Source organism: Vitis riparia, chromosome 8 (assembly GCF_004353265.1).
Source record: "Vitis riparia cultivar Riparia Gloire de Montpellier isolate 1030 chromosome 8, EGFV_Vit.rip_1.0, whole genome shotgun sequence".
Taxonomy (NCBI): domain Eukaryota; kingdom Viridiplantae; phylum Streptophyta; class Magnoliopsida; order Vitales; family Vitaceae; genus Vitis; species Vitis riparia.
The window spans coordinates 19,522,608-19,539,497 of record NC_048438.1 but is presented as its reverse complement, the minus strand read 5'-3'; the positions used below and the strand labels follow the sequence as shown (position 1 = coordinate 19,539,497).

Genomic DNA, 16,890 nt, shown 5'->3' with positions numbered 1-16,890 from the left:
TTACTTTATAGCTTCTGGCTATAATATTGTTTAATTATACCGTATAATTAAAAATAAATAATTAGGGATTATATATATATAACTTCTAGTCATCTATTTATAATTTTATAATTTTTCCCATAATTTTTTGTTAAAGAGATTGCACATATTTTTCATAACTTCTGGTTATGAATTTATCCTATAATTTATAATTTGTCTCATAAAGTATTGTAAAATTATAAAGTGAAAGAAGAAGAAAACAAGAAAGAGAAATTAGAACGTAGGAAAAAAAATAGAATAGATTTTCATATCTTCCTTTTATAGGGATTGACAAAGAGATATACATCAACGTGGATGATCATCCACAAGTTCGCACAAAATCTCATGTTTTATAATATTTTTAATTTTTTTTTATGTTTGTTTTAAGAAATAATTATATAATTATTCTTAAAACATATTTAAAAAAATTAAAAATATATTAAAATTATTTCAGGTTCCTAAATAAACTTTGGTGCTATAAAAATCAAAAATTATTTTTTGCCATCACTTACACTGCAATACGAGCAACATGCATGATTGAGATGAATCGTGGCAGATCTCTGTAAATAAAAAATATCCCTGCACTATTCCCACGTGGAATAACAGAAATAAAACGATAAAAATTGGCAATTGATTATGACCTCCCTCTCCAGTACCGTACCCTCGCTATACTGTTAAAACTCGAACACCACACGGTCCACACATATCTGATAAGAACCAAGATTTTTAGTGCTGGGTTTTTTAAGTTCGGCAACGGCCTGATAATTTATTTATTAATTGTCTAATCCACTAACGACTTGAAATATGTAGCTAAGAAATCAAAGTTAGTGACCCACTATGACAACATTTGATAAAACCCATTGCCACTTTTGCTAGAATCATTGCCCAATAAAATAACGCCCAGATCCCCGAAAACAACGCCTCACTTGCCGCATCTTTTTTTTTTTTTTTTTCTCTTATATATGGAGAAATGTATGTAATTATATGTCATTCATAAACTCCTACTTCTCCTCATCATCGATTGGAGTCCATGGCCATGAGCTCGAAGCTCCTCCTCGCCGCAGCTGCAGCTGCAGCTTTTCTAATCACTGCCTTAATCGCCGGCAAGCGTACGAGTTTGTCTTCTCCGGAGTTTGATTCCGAGAAATTCTCAAACCAGAAAGGTGCGGTTATTCCAATTCCAATTCCGGGTGCAATAGGGCCGGAGAGTTTGGCGTTCGACTTTGTTGGCGGCGGACCCTACACCGGAGTATCGGACGGCCGGATAATCAAGTGGGAGGAAAATGATGGGAGGTGGGTGGATTTTGCAACGACGTCTTCAAAGAGGTGCGTCCTTTCTTATCATAAATTCATGATCAACGTAGATTTTGCCGAAATTTGATAATATGGTGCAATTTAAGGTTTAAGTGATTTGGAGCAACCACTAACATGGCAATCATCATGCATTGATACAAGGTAGTTATGGTAATAGGCGGGTCCATCAAATCTTATTCCGATTTGATTGTACCATTTTGAAATTTAAATAAAAGGGTTAAAAGTGGATTTAAGATTTTTTTTTTAAATCAAGAATGGGTTTATCATCTTATCTTGTGGTTGTATATATAAAATTAATCAATTATTTATTTTTAATATAATAAATTATAATATTTTAATTATTTATAAAAATATATTTATTTAATATAAATGTAAAAATTAAACCAATTAAATTAAAAATTATTTTGAATAAAGGGGCGGTTACCATCGGTCGCATGAAGGTCACCCGCCATTCAAAAACACTGCATTGCCAAATTGTCATCAATTTGGTGTTGGAGAAGACAAAAAGGTAGTTGGGGAACAGAGACACGTACCGACTTATAATGCAAAAGAACCAATTTGATAGGACATTGCCTTATTCCTCTTGAAATACCAAAACGTATCCATCCCACACTTTATACACCTACGTTCCATCCTTTCTTTCCTAAAGGAATGGAAAGATATTATTAATCAGAAAAATAATATTATTACTATTTTAGATATTACTGATATTTGATTATTTATAATTCAATTAATAAATAAATGATTTGATCTTTGTTTTGGTTAATTAGATTATGTTTAGTCCCTAACAAATTTGAAAGAAAATAAAAAAATGAAAAAGTATTTAAATTTAATAAATTATTTTTTTATATTTATTCTATCTATTACAATAAGATTAAATAATTTTAATTATATTTATTTATTTTTTATATTTCTATTGTGAAATCAAATACGAAAACCAAACGTAGATTCTCACGATTTTGTGAGCAGAGAAGGGTGTAGAGGATCCCGGGATCACGTGCCCTTGGAGCACATTTGCGGGCGCCCATTGGGCCTGAGTTTCAGCGAGCTCACCGGTGAACTCTACATTGCTGACGCTTATATGGGCCTTCTCGTTGTGGGCCCCAATGGCGGGCTTGCATCTACAGTTGCTTCCGAAGCCCAAGGCACTCCTTTCGGTTTCACCAACGGGGTGGATATCCATCAAACAAACGGAGCGGTATATTTCAGCGACAGCAGCTCACGCTACCAAAGGAGGTATGTTAAATGGGTTGGAAAGTGGGTCAGGCCCACGTAAACTACATCTCAATGGGCCATTGGGCCCATGAAGAGGAGTGAAGTTTGCTGGGCCCACTTAGCAACCGAGCCTTGGGAACTCAACGTTATGACCAGCCCAAGCAAGTTATTCAAAGAAGATTGGGAATTTTTTCATGCAAAATTCCTTTTCTTTCTTTCCTTTTTTTTAGGCTTAACAAGAGAAAAACATACGTTGACAAATGTACAGGAATTTTGTGGCTGCGATAATCAGTGGAGATAACACAGGAAGATTAATGAAATATGAGCCAGAAAGCAAACAAGTAACAGTTCTTCTCCGGAGTCTAGGGTTTCCAAATGGAGTAGCGTTGAGCAAAAATGGCGACTTCATTCTACTTTCAGAGACTTCCCGCTGCAGAATTCTAAGATTTTGGCTTCAAACATCTAAAGCTGGGACTGTTGAAGTTTTCACTCTACTCCCTGGGTTCCCGGATAACATCAAAAGGAACAGCAAAGGGGAGTTCTGGGTGGGAATGCATTCAAGAAAAGGAAAGCTTTTGGAGTGGTTTCTTTCATATCCTTGGATAGGGAGAACTTTGCTTAAGCTTCCATTTCCCCACGGTTTTCTTTCGTTTTTCTCCAAGTGGAGAAAGACTGGGTTTGCAGTGAAGCTGAGTGAGGAAGGCGAAGTACTGGAAATCTTCGAGCCCGAGAATGGAAATGGATGGATCAGTTCTATCAGTGAAGTGTACGAGAGAGATGGGAGTCTATGGATTGGATCCGTAACCACGCCTTGTGTGGGAAAATATGAAAAGTGAGTTTATAAACATGCATGCATGAAAGGATCTTTGACTAAAGTTGCAGTGGCATATGTATAGAATTGGATGTGCAGTGACCATCGCATGTTGGGACGACTGACTTGTTTACTGCATTCATTTTCTTACTGTTAATCCCTGTCTTTCTTTCTAAAAAAAAACTTTGAACTGTTTGGTCTTTGTGGGAAAAAAAAAAAAAAAAAAAAAGTAAGAAGAGGTGAGGGCAAGGAAAAAATCAATTTTTTAAAAATTTTCTTTTACTATTTATGAAATATATGGTCGAGAGAGAAAAAAAATGTAAGTGTTGTTTATGGTCGAAATTGCCCCTTTATGAAAAATAAATAAATAAATTTAATCACTTTGTCAAATTTATATTTAAAATTATTTTTTATTATCATGTAGAACCATTTTATTATTTTTTTAAAAAAAAATTAAACTAAAGTCTCAATTATCAATTGATGTTTTAATTAAAAATAAAATTTTAATTATCAATTAAAACTTAATTTTCAAAATAAAGTCGTAATTTTCAACTAAGACATCATTTTTAAAGGAAAATTTTAGTTACTACTTCATTTTTCAACTGAAAACTTCAATTATCAATTAAAACTTTATTTTTTTAGAAGGATAATGTGATACTCGAATGATAAAAAAATGTCATATTAAATGTAAGTTTTAAAAGATGCTTAAAATGTATATTAATTAACATAAATTATTATTATTATTATTTTCTGCATATTACATGATAAACCTTAGATGAAAAATCATTTTCTTGATACATTTTCGTCCTGTCCTTCACGTTTTCCCTGTAACCAAACATTATCCGAAAATAGCCAATCTTCAACTACACTTGGATGTTGAAGATAGAAAGCGAGAGTGAGATAAAATCGTTGAAATGATTGAAGCAAGGATGAGGTGTTTATCTTATCCAGATTCCATTTGAAGTAAGTTCTTTGCGGGGCCACTAATGAATCTATGTTTGGTGCCATTGGTTTCGCAATTTCCTGGAAGAACGGGAGAAGCCTCTCAAGTATTTTCCACTACTTCCAACCACTAAAAATCCCGCCACTCTATCGTGTAATGCAAGAAGAACATGTCCTTGCTTTTTGTACGAGAATATGTCCGAGAAAAAGAAGCAATTCTGCTACATTTCAATATGAATATTTATTTTGATTTTAGAAAACAACATGCCTTTATGAGTGGAGTACGCTTTCATTGGAGAGTAGTATGTTAGTTGGTCCATACCAAAACAGCTGTCGACAGGCTCTGGGTCGAGGGTGGTCCTCACTTTGCTTTTACTTCTTGGCCATGGCTAAGAGCGATCATTTCGGTCAAAAGCAGAGACGAGGAGATAAGAGTCCCATATGGGATATGGCTCGCTTGGAATGGGCGTTCATCAATCAAACATTTTGTATTTTAAAGTAAGTTTTAAAAAACTATTACAATTTGGTAACTGAAAATAATTTTGAATAATAGTTTTTAAAAATCCAAATATTATAATAGTCTTTTAGGCTTATTGTAATTTAAATAAATAAAAATTATCTTTTACATTTATTTTTATCTTTTACAGTTTAAAAGTAAATAATTTAATGATTAAAATACCATTTAAAATAAATATATTCACTATTTTAATTTTTTTATACGAAAAAACATTTTAAAGTTTTTTTTTACTATTATAAAATAAAAGGTTTAATTTTTTTTTTTTAATCTTCTTCCTTTCTTTTTTTAATAAATTTTTTAACATAACTTTTAATAATAAGTTATATGAAATGTTACAAATTTGTTTATTAAAATTTTTTTTTATTGATTTGAATTAATTGAAAATTTATTAAAATAAGAAAAAGAAAAAGAAATAAAGATGATGGATGAAGAGTTTTTATTTTAAGTACTCAATTAAAATGTTTTCATATGACCTAATTTTATAAGTGGATTATATCAATACATATTAGAGATTGAATTTTTCTTATATAAAATGGTTGAAAGGTATATTTACTTATTTTAGATGAAAACAAGTAACTAAAAATTATATAGATTATATTTGAGTTTGGTTTTAAGATATTTTTCTAGTTTTTATTTTTAAAAATAATTTTTATTTTCTATATTGTCTATTTTTGAAAATACATTTAATTAAAAAATGAAAACTATTTTTAAAAATGAAAATTGAAAACCTTGTTTAGTACTATTTTTTTTATATGAAAAAAAAATTATTTATTCGTTTATTGCGCTGTACAATTGTATTACACTAATTGTAAAATGAAAATATACTAAGTGTACAAAAACTTACAAGGCTACCATTTGTGAAATATTATAATAGATTATGAGTCATTCCTTTATTTTTCTTATCACTCATATTGTGCATATATGTCACGCACTTCATTTAATTCCAGCATGAAAATTCCAATACTTTCTCCAATAATTATATTTGGGGGAAAAAAATTAGACATTAAGTCATCCACCATCTTCTCAACTAAACCATTGGAAATATGGTTAAACACTCCTACGTGGACATGGATACATAACATAATAGGGATATGAAATTTGTGTCATTATACAAAGGTATTACACTAACTGTACAAATGAAATATACTAATTGTACAAAGGTGTACAAAATCACCCTTTGTGAATTATTTTAATTAATTCTAAACCACTTTTTTATTTTCCTTGTTACCCAATGATTGTACACTTATGTCATGCATTTTATTTAACTCTCACATGGAAATTCTAATATATTTCCCCAATAATGATATTTGGGGAAAAAAAATTGATCTTAAATCATTCACCATTTTTTTAACCAAACCATTAAAAATATGATTAATACACCTACATGAACATATAACTTATAAGAAATATAAAATTTGTGTCATTGTACAAGGGTATTACATTGATTGTACAAGGGAAATGTGCTAAATGTACAAGACTCCTAATAGGTTTTGTATAATTTTTAAACGACTTGAATTTGACATTAAGACGATTATTGATATTTTTTTTTTACCAAACTATGTCATTAAGACATTCCTTACAAAAATTAACACATAGGAAATGAAATTAAAATCAATCATGTTTGAATTGTTCATTACAAGTAAACTAAATGAAATATATATTTTTACTATTTTGCCTTTATAAACATAATTTCATTGTTATCAATAGAGATTAAAAAAAATCATATTTAAATGGAATTAAAAATGAACAAAATTTATTTTTATAACATTTTTATTTTTTTAAATCATTAATTTAAATTATGAAATTAATTTTAAAATTAAAAATATTTGTTGTAATTATAGTTTTGAAGATTTCATGATTTTTATCTTATTACTTTGAAAAAATTGCTTTAATAAGAAAATATTTAATTCAATGATTTTAAATATTTAAATATTTATTAAAAAAACATAGGATTAGTGTGAAGAGCAATTAGGTAATTTTGGAATTGAGAAATTTTGAATATTTTGAAAACTTTAATTCGGTCATTTACCCTATTTACACTTTCAAAATTATTGGAAGGATGGTAAATTAGTATTAAAAATACTGTCTTCTTGATAAATATTATATATATATATATATATATATATATATATATATATATATATATATATATATATATATATATATATGCATGTGAGCGTTTACATTATTTTCGAAATAATAAACACCACGTGTCTAATTTGTAAGTTAGAAAAAAAAATTAATAATATTTGATGAGGTATTTAAAAAGTATTTATTATATGTTCTATAAAAAATGAAAAAATATAATATTTGATGATACCTAATTTACAAGTTAGAATAAACAAATAATACTAATATTTTATGAGGTGTTTGAAAATTATTTAATATATATGAGAAATAATATAAGTTTGAAATAAAGAATCATATTTATCAAATTTTTTTACTAAGATTATCTTTAATTATTTTAATATATTTATACTCATTTATTTAAAAAATAAAAAACTATTTTTTTTTTGTAAACATATTCTATTACCTTTCTAGTAAAAAATCAGATAAGTTTGAAAGTCAATAAAAAATAAATAAATACCACTTTCAATAATTTTTAGATAAAATTTTATGTAATATATTTTATTTGAAATTTAATTTTTAAAGTTTAACTAAAAAATTGTATTAGCAATTTTCTTGTTGTGAGTCAAAATACTTTGCATTAGTCTATTTAGATAAGAAAAATTATTAATATAATATTAGAACTTCATATCTTAGTTATTTTTTTCAATAAATTTATATTTTTAAAAAATTTTAAAATAAAAACATTAAAAATTAAAAAGCTAAAAGGATATATATAATAAAGTGAAGTGATAGTCCATTTAAAATTTTTTTAAAATATGGTTAATGTAGAAAATATAAAAAATAATTAAAAATAAGAGAAAAATATAAATGAAAGGTTAATATAAATTTAAAATAAAAAATGAAAATTAAACTAAAAGATAAATACAAAAGATAAAAAATATTTGGATAAAAAATCCCAAAATTTTTATTATTGCTTATAATAAGAGCAAAAAGATTCAATATCTTTAAAAATGAAAAACAAAAAAATATTATTGTTTTTTATTTGACATAAAATAAAAATATAAATTGGGAGGAAAAGAAAAAAAAAAGAGTTAGAAATAAGTAATATTTAATAGGGAATAGAAAAGGGAAAAAAAATATAAAAAAAATTGAAATTCATACTGACTTGTACCTTTACAAGGGTTAAGGGTATTTTAGAAATTAATGAAAGACAATATCCTTTATCTTAATTTTTATACTTTGTTTGGGTCTTAGACTTAAATATGCATGATATATGAACCAAATATTAATTTTTTGGCTCAATTGAGCTCAAAACACAGTTCTCTATTTTGTTGTCAAAAACGTGTTCCCAAACGGTAGTATGGGCCCACTACGGCCTTAACAGTTATGAGTTTGGGCCCACTCATCACCTACCGGTCCATTTCCTTGGCAGCATCAGGTCTTATACAGTGGGCCCCTGTTTCGTGGTGCCTCATCCACATTTGTGAAAATGTCGCGCCCTGCCACATTGATTTGCTAATCACGGCATTCGCTCACCACCTCAACCTTCTCTTTAGGATTTCCATCCTCAGACACTCCTGTGGACTCAATTCAATTTCTGTGGGAATCGGAATTGACAGCTGACTATGAATTCATAATTTTAATTTGTGTGGCAATCATCGGGCCTCCAGCCCACATCACCATTTCCACCTCTGCGTGATTGACTCTATCAATCATTCAATAATATAATGCACGTATTAAATTATGTTACATTTTTAAAACAATTAATAAATCGAATTTTGCCTATACTTTTAATTAAAAATAATTATTTTTTATATAAACACCCTTCATTATTTCAATTTTTTAAAAATATTATTCTTATAAAAAAAGAAATAGACATTTTAATTAAAAAGGTAAATAAATCTAGACACGACGAGTACATTAATTTTTAATTTTTTTTTCTTAAATGCTTTTGGATATTTATAATTATTAGGAATACACGTATTATTCCCTAATAACTTTTAATAGTTTTTTATTATAGGTTATGGTAAAAATTATTCCCTTTTATTTATATGTGGTTTTTTTTTTTAGAATACAACATTTAGTTTGTATTATTGAGAATAGGATAGTTGATTCATTTTTTTTTAAGAATGATATTTAATTCGTATTTTTAGAACACGACATTTAGGTTGAATTATTGAGAATATGATAGTTGGTTCATTTTTCTTAAAAATGATATTTAATTCGTATTTTTATGAATATGATTGGGTTCATGTTCACAAAAATTACAGTTGTTAGATATCAGGTGACAGGTAAAATTAACATTATTGAAAATATAAATAATAAAATAAAGAATATGGGAGGATTTATTGGATTATTTAATTATATTGATTTTTAATAAAATATTTGAACTTTTTTATTTGAAAATTAGTAAAATACTTGTCCTTTTTGCTCCAAGCCTTTGTTGCGGCGTGCCATCGTCATCGGCAAGGGGTTTAGCACATAAAAAATAAAATGTCTTAAGATTTAAAAAAATGAGAAACTCAGCGCCTGTTTTGTCTTTTGCTTCGAGCTTAACGCCACGTGGGCAGATAACCGAAGGAAGATAAGAGAAACCGGTTTGTATGGATTCGAGGTGAAAGTGGGTCCCGTGTCATTTGATCGTTAATGAATTTGATGACGTGGGCTTCACCACCTTCTCCATCTGCCACATCAGCACATCTTTCTTTGCTGTCGGCTTTCTTTGTTGAATCAGATGGACTGAATGAATATTAAATACACATTTTTTTCTACTTTATTACAAAAACACCTGACCTCCAAATTAGATTATATCACATTATTAAAATATATTTTTATTTTAAAAAACATCTTCGTCCCACTACGGTAATAGGGTTAGGCGTTTAGAGTTTTCCTATTACAAGTCAAAGCTAAGACCGATTATACCGGATTCTTGCCATGTTAGAAGGTCAGGTCAAAGGGAAAGCAAGTCTATTCCGGATCAAAATTTCGGAAATTTTCGTGTATCGACGGTATCGGATTTTTATCGATTTATTGACGATTTCGGTCCGCCCAAACCCAAAACAAATGCATCCTCAACCACCGGGCTGCCTTAAAGCACCAAATAAATATATAATACAACTATCACAAAACAAAATATTAAAAAATAATTTTAATAAACAAATTAATTCTAATTATTTTATTTTAAAAATTTATTTAATTAATCACTAAAAATATAAGACCTATCATGATAATTTTTTTAACAATTTTTTTTATATCATTTATATATTAATTAAATATAAAAATATAAATTTTAAAAAAATATACATATATCATTATTTATTTTGAATTATAATTTTAAAATAAAATATTACAATATTATTATCGAATAATATTTGATATAATTTAATAAATTTATATTTTTTTATGAACCTAATATTATTATTTAATTAATTATATTATATATATTAATAAAATAATTTTAAAATACCTATTATTGTTTAATATGTTATTTTAAAAGTTTTTATTAATATTTTTATAATTTTTTATCCATTTTTTTAATATTCATATTTGATATATTTAATATACCCATAAAATTTAAGTATTATATCTCATAATTAACAATATTTTCATCAATGATTCATAGTACAAAATTATCACTAGGCTATTCAAAGCATCTCTCTCTGATTATATTAAAGTTAGTTCTTCGTCTCGTTCGCTTACTTGCCTGAAACTGCAACTTTTATCACTTGAAATGCATAAGCTTATCGGCTGGAAAGCAAAAGCAAAATAACCGGCTAAAAGTGGCTTAGGTCACTGCCGGGCTTTTAATACTCCAATGCAAAGAAAGGAGTTTGAGTGTTTTCAAAAAGAATTACCAAACAGGCCTTACTTTTACATTAGTGTTAAGGTCTTGCAACGATTTTCGTTTCTTAAAAGGTTAAGAAAAAATTGAAGATGCTCCACAGGGGCCAAAGTCGTAATACTACGAAAATCCCGTGGTCAATATAAATTTGCAAAAGCGACCCTCCGTTTTCAGGTCATTAGGCTCTCATAGCTCAGAATAGAAATCAAAATCAAATAAGTTAATAGAGGGAGAGAGAGAGAGTTTTAAAGAGGGAGGCATTGAAGTGCTCACATCAAATGAAGCACGGAGATGGCTCTAATGGCGTGCAGGACGAAGGCATCTAGGGCTCTAAATTGTCTCATAGAGAAAACAGCTTGTCTCAGAACTGGGCCTTGCGCCAATGGCTTTTCTCGGAGGATTCTGGACGACCCATTTGGGGGAATAGGCCATTTTCGCTGTTATTCTTCTTATGCGGCCGTGGCTTCGAACGAGTCCAGACTGGGTTTGGGTGGGTTTGAGGTTTTGGGACTGAAAGATTACGAGGAGTATAGAAAAGCTCTGTACGGAGAGATAACTCACAAGGCTCTCTTGGTTGATGCCGTCGGCACTCTTCTTGTTCCCTCACAGCCCATGGCTCAGGTTTGCATTTTCGACTTTTGTGCAGTTGTTTTTGGGTTTTTTCTTCCTGGGAATAGACTCGTCTCTTTCCACTTTTTTTTTTTTTCTTTTTCTCTCTCTCTTCTAGCGCATGTGTTTGGTTCTTGGGAAAGAATTAAGGAAAAGTCTTCCTGAACAAGCCATGTCTTGCAAATTTTCCTTTCATTTTTTCTTCATTCTTTCCCAAAAGCAAACAGATAATTTCAGTGTTGTCACACAAAATACGGGTGCTTAGCCATGTGTTTGCATGATCAGGTTTGCATTTTCGGTTTTTGTGCTGATGTTTTTGGGTTTTTCTTCTCGGGGATAGACTCTTCTCGTTCCCCTTTTTTCCTCTCTCTCTTCCTGCGCATGTGTTTGGTTCTTGGGAAAGAATAAAGGAAAAGTCTTCTTAAACATGCTATCTCTTCCCAATTTTCCTTTCACTTTTCCTCATTCTTTCCCAAAAGGCAAAAACTAAACAGAAAATTCAGAGCCCTGTTTTCAGAATTATCACACGAAATATGGGTACTTATTGCAGATCTATAGAAAGATTGGTGAGAAATATGGGGTGGAGTATTCGGAAACTGAGATATTAAACAGATACAGAAGGGCTTATGCACAGCCCTGGGGTAGATCTCGACTCAGGTGATTTTAATTTTCCCCCCCTTCTTTTCCTTTTTCCAAGATTATTATTCCAAATTATATATGGCTTTGGATGAGAGCCTTTGGAAATTTCCATATTTACGTTTGTTCGAATTCTTGATTCAGGAAAACTCATCCAGTGAAATTTTCATATATGATTTTGGGGTCTGCGTCATTCCACAACATAATGAAATTCTGCGCAAATAGCAAGAAAAAAAATATTATACATGGTACCTTATGTTTGGTCCTGTACCGAGGAAAAATGATTTTATCATATTTGATTATCTATGGAAAAAAAAAATCAAATATAATTAAGATTAATTAAAAATTTATAATTTTTTTTTGAAATTATTTAATCTTTATATGGGAAGGTTAAAATAAGTGAAATGAGTTTGAAGTAGCATATAAAAATAATTTATTGACTTTCAATCTGTTTTTAATTTTCCTTCATTTTTTTCTTTTCCTCAAATTTTTTGGGAACCAAACATAGCCTAAATTCATGCCTCTAATCACATTTGGATCAGCTTCAAACATCTTGTTTAATGCTAGATTTGGGAAGCAGAAAGATTTATTTCTGAAAATGTTTGTGAAAAAATTGTTTCTTAATATGTTCAAGTGTCTGAGTTTGAGATAGAGAAAAATATTTATTTCTAAAGGGCTAACCAGGCCATGCCTCATTAATTGATAATTTTATTATGTTAAGAGTGGGATTAGTATTATTATTTGTATTTTGTGGTACTTTTATGGCAAGTTTACCATATCTTCCACCATGCCTCAAAGTATCAACTGTTGATCCAAGCATTTTTGTGACACTCAAATAGTATTTTAGTGGGTATTATTGTTTTAGGAATACAATGCTGGTTCAGGCTCTAGAATGCTTGTGTGGAGATGAATTTTGATGTGAGACAATCAAAGGTTTGATGGCTTGCTCCTAAAAAATAGGCCATAGATATAGTGCTGCCACTGGTCTCCAAATGATGCCATGGATAAGCTAACTTGCCCATGAATTATGGTGTGTGAGACAATCAATCTAACTTTTCTATACTCGTTATTTAATTATTGTGTCTATTCTGTGTTTTTTGTGAAGGTTCTTTGCCTTGATAAAGAAATATATCTTTTTTTTTCTTTTCCCTTTGGTTTCTTTCTCCTTTTTCTTCTTTATTTTAGCACATTTTGTAGACTATATGTGTACTTTGGTGCACCCTTTTTGCTTTGTGCTATTAATAATATATTTTTTTTGATGTGTAAATAGAAATATATTAAAAACAAGACACTCCAAAAAAGCGCCTCAAAGTACATAAGAAGTATACAAAGGACACCTAAAAAAAGAGCAGGGGACCAAAAAGAACAACATCCCTCAAACAAGGCCCAACTAATCTACAAAATCCACCACGGAAAAGGGGCCGGAAACAATAAACCCCTTTGCCTACACCCAAAGATTACAGAGGAAATAACATTTACAATTTCCTTTGTAATATATGGGATTGGTCTAGGTTGTTTTTAGTTTTTGGTTCTTCTTCGGTTGTATATTTTGTGGATTTGGTGGGTTCATTTCGAGGGGGACGTATTTTTTTGTTGGTTCCTCTCATTTTGTTTGCGCTCTTAAACATTCGTTGTATACTTCTTGTGTACTTTGGAGCATTGTTTTGTTGTTTTTTGTTTATAATACACTTTTGCTTTACTCATAATATATATAAATATATATATACACACACACAGATAGAAAGTAAATGGGTCCTAATGTGATTTATACGTGATCACTATACAATGGTGTTCTGAATTCATTCTCATTTATTGAAGTCATGTAATCTGTAATCCTCATTCCTTTATGATTGATTTTTGAGTTCTGATTAGGTAGCATACAGGGTTCATGACTTATATAGGTCAGCTTGCTCTCCTTTTAGTCGAAAAGAATTTTCATGGTCTTCAAGTCTAACACTTAATCAGAAAATATGAATGCTAACCAACTAACTTCGTTAGAGTAGAGAATTTAAGAAATTTCAGGTTAATGAAGTCTCTGATAAATTATTTTTGATTGTCAAACTATATAAGTGATAATAAAACAAGAGTGTCTAAAAAATTACATGGTGGTGGGGAGAGGGGTGCAAGTGCAATGAAGTCTGAGATCAAGTATTATCGGATTTTCTACAATTATTATGCGCACAGTTTGTGGGAATGGGTTTTCTGTAACCATATGAAATTTAGTAAAGTTTTTGGTGAAAATGATAATAAATGAAGCCGTTCAGTTTGTTTGTTGGTTTGGTTTTTTTCCTTTTTTTTTTTCCATGGAATTTGAAATAAAACCATTACTTTTCTTAGGATCTAATTTGTATGCATATGTATTTCATAAATGAAGTTGTTTAAGCTTTCAAGAAATTGCCTTTTTCTCATCATGATTTTGTTTTTTGTTTTGTGGTTTTTGCACATGACTTACATCTACAAGTTTGTGGTCAAATGGTATTGAGTTTGAATCTGAACCAATCTGCCTTCCCTGATTCATGAAAAGAAAAAGAATCTGCCTCCTGCTAGTTAAGCCTTCTTGTTGTGTTCATGACTTGTTATAGATGTAAGAGGAGTAAGAATAAATATTTTATATTAGTTATTACCTCAAGGTTTAGCAGATATGTACACTTGCTGCCCTTAATTCTTCAGTCTTCATAACAATATCCAACACAATGTGGAGTAGCTTTTAAATAACTCAAAATACATCTGCCCTTTTCATTCTATTGCTTCAACTGCAAAAACCCAAGGTTCTTTGAGTCAGATCTGGTGAGAATTTCTTTTCCTTCAGGTCAGAATTATGACCCTTTTATGAAGCCAGAATTCATTTTTATTGCAGATATGTGAATGATGGAAGACCCTTCTGGCAATACATAGTCAGCTTTTCCACTGGCTGTTCAGATACTCAGTACTTTGAGGAACTTTACCACTACTATACTACTGAAGAGGTTGGGTTCTTTATGTTAGGGCAATGGTTGGTTCATATTTTGGAAATATTTGTCTTGATTTTGATGGAAATAATTGGTTTGATTTTTGGTCCAAAAGCAAGGAAATTTTTCCAGAAGGCTAATCAACAGTATCTACTTCTGAAATGCATCTGGAATCCTTTTACTGTATTTAGTTTTAATTTTATTCAATTTTTTTCTGTCCAAAGGCTTGGCACCTCTGTGATCCTGAGGCAGAGAGAGTATTCATGTCTCTTAGAAAAGCGGGTGTAAAATTGGCTGTTGTTTCAAACTTTGATACTCGATTAAGACCCGTTCTGCAGGCATTGAATTGCAATCACTGGTTTGATGCTGTGGCAGTGTCAGCTGAAGTAAGTGATTTTTTTTTTCCCTCAATTTTTACAATGATGGATTCATGAGCAGTGTCAGCTTGAAGTGAGATTATTTCCTACCTTTTTTTGCTGTTGTTTAAAAATGCTTGTCCCTCTCTCTCTTGGAAAACAGGTTGAAGCAGAGAAGCCAAATCCTACAATATTTCTAAAAGCTTGTGAGTTATTGGGAGTAAAACCAGAGGAGGTTGTTCATGTAGGAGATGACCGGAGGAATGATATATGGGGTGCCAGAGATGCAGGCTGTGATGCTTGGCTCTGGGGAAGTGATGTCTACTCCTTCAAGGAGGTACTTATAATCCACACTTCTTTACTTGCTAAGGAACTGAGTCACATGCATGTTCTTGTTGACCTCTTCAAACAACTTAAAGCTAGAAGTGACTGTGTTCTGGCTATTTCGAGTAGAGCACAAACTTGGTATGAGCACAGCTATAGTACTATGTTTATGATAGAGCACAATGAGTGCTGTTTTCAATAAACGCGTTTCAGGAGTGAAGAATCTTTAGGGTATGGATTCTATAGCACATAACCCATGTGCATCCTGTATGGTTACTCAACTCATTTAGAGGTGCCCATACACAGGCATACTTAGGTATCAAAAGACATTTTGAGGAAACGAACGCCTTTTTTAGGAAGATGGATGTGAAAGGTTCTCATAACATCCTCTATTTTATTTTAGCACTTTGCCAACCTTTTGGCTTTGGGCAATGTTATCATCCAGTTTGGAACTCATGGAGTGGATTTATCGCAATTGAATTTCAGTTGATTAAATGATGAAACACAATATGCTAATGAGTTCAAATTTGATATATATGATTAATAATTGTATTGTATTGTGTTGATTGATGCAGGTTGCTCAAAGGATAGGGGTCCAGGTCTGATTGAAGAAGACCCCTTGAAGGCAGGAGGACTGGGGAATGTTTTCATTCCGTACCTTGGTTGCAGAAGGCTTGTATATAATCTGACCCTGTTTTGGTATTGGTTTCTGTAAGCTAATTGTATGCTAGCTCTGATCGATGTAATTTGTCCTTATGATTGTAGAGCTATTTAGACAACTGGCTTGGATGTGATTAAAAATAAAAATAAAAAAACTCCAAGGAGATGTGTATAAAGGGGGCGATTTTCACAATAGTGGCCTGAGATTTAAGGCTAAAAGTTAAAATGCATCTAAAGGTGGTGTAATTGAGAATGGTTGTTTAAGGGATCATCAAAATCAAACACATGATGCAAAGTAAATGGAGTAATTCAACATCCATTGTTTAAAGTACAGCGGTCTATCCATTCTCCTCCTTGGGATGTTAGGCAGCTCGAGTGAATGATTCTAATGCATGTTTTTAGCTTTTTGAAAATAAATTGGATATTTAACAGAATTTTGAAAATATTTTAATTTTATTTAAAAATGTTTTATAGTGCTTTTTAGAAAAATATTTGATATGTGATTCTTTGGAAAGAAGACATTTTTATTAAAAACGTTTTGATTTGAGTGGAAACGTCGCGAAACGCGCTCTTTGTCAAATTTCGTATTTTCATGCATTTAACAAAAGTAATCAACAATTAAGGGCATT

The 16,890-nt window shown here is 30.6% G+C and overlaps 2 protein-coding genes across 2 annotated transcripts; both read left to right on the top strand.

Annotated features, from left to right (window-relative positions):
* Positions 1-830: 830 nt before the first annotated feature.
* On the top strand, positions 831-3,553 carry LOC117920042 (protein STRICTOSIDINE SYNTHASE-LIKE 2-like). The gene is made up of 3 exons (XM_034837390.1): positions 831-1,344; positions 2,302-2,568; positions 2,816-3,553. The coding sequence occupies exons 1-3, from the start codon at positions 1,049-1,051 to the stop codon at positions 3,381-3,383; spliced, it is 1,131 nt and encodes a 376-aa protein (XP_034693281.1). The 5' UTR covers positions 831-1,048; the 3' UTR covers positions 3,384-3,553.
* Positions 3,554-10,929: 7,376 nt separating this feature from the next.
* On the top strand, positions 10,930-16,454 carry LOC117921070 (haloacid dehalogenase-like hydrolase domain-containing protein 3). The gene is made up of 6 exons (XM_034838849.1): positions 10,930-11,349; positions 11,888-11,994; positions 14,831-14,939; positions 15,146-15,307; positions 15,441-15,614; positions 16,177-16,454. Exons 1-6 carry the CDS (start codon positions 11,020-11,022, stop codon positions 16,204-16,206), a joined length of 912 nt encoding a protein of 303 aa, XP_034694740.1. The 5' UTR covers positions 10,930-11,019; the 3' UTR covers positions 16,207-16,454.
* The last annotated feature ends 436 nt before the right edge of the window (positions 16,455-16,890 follow it).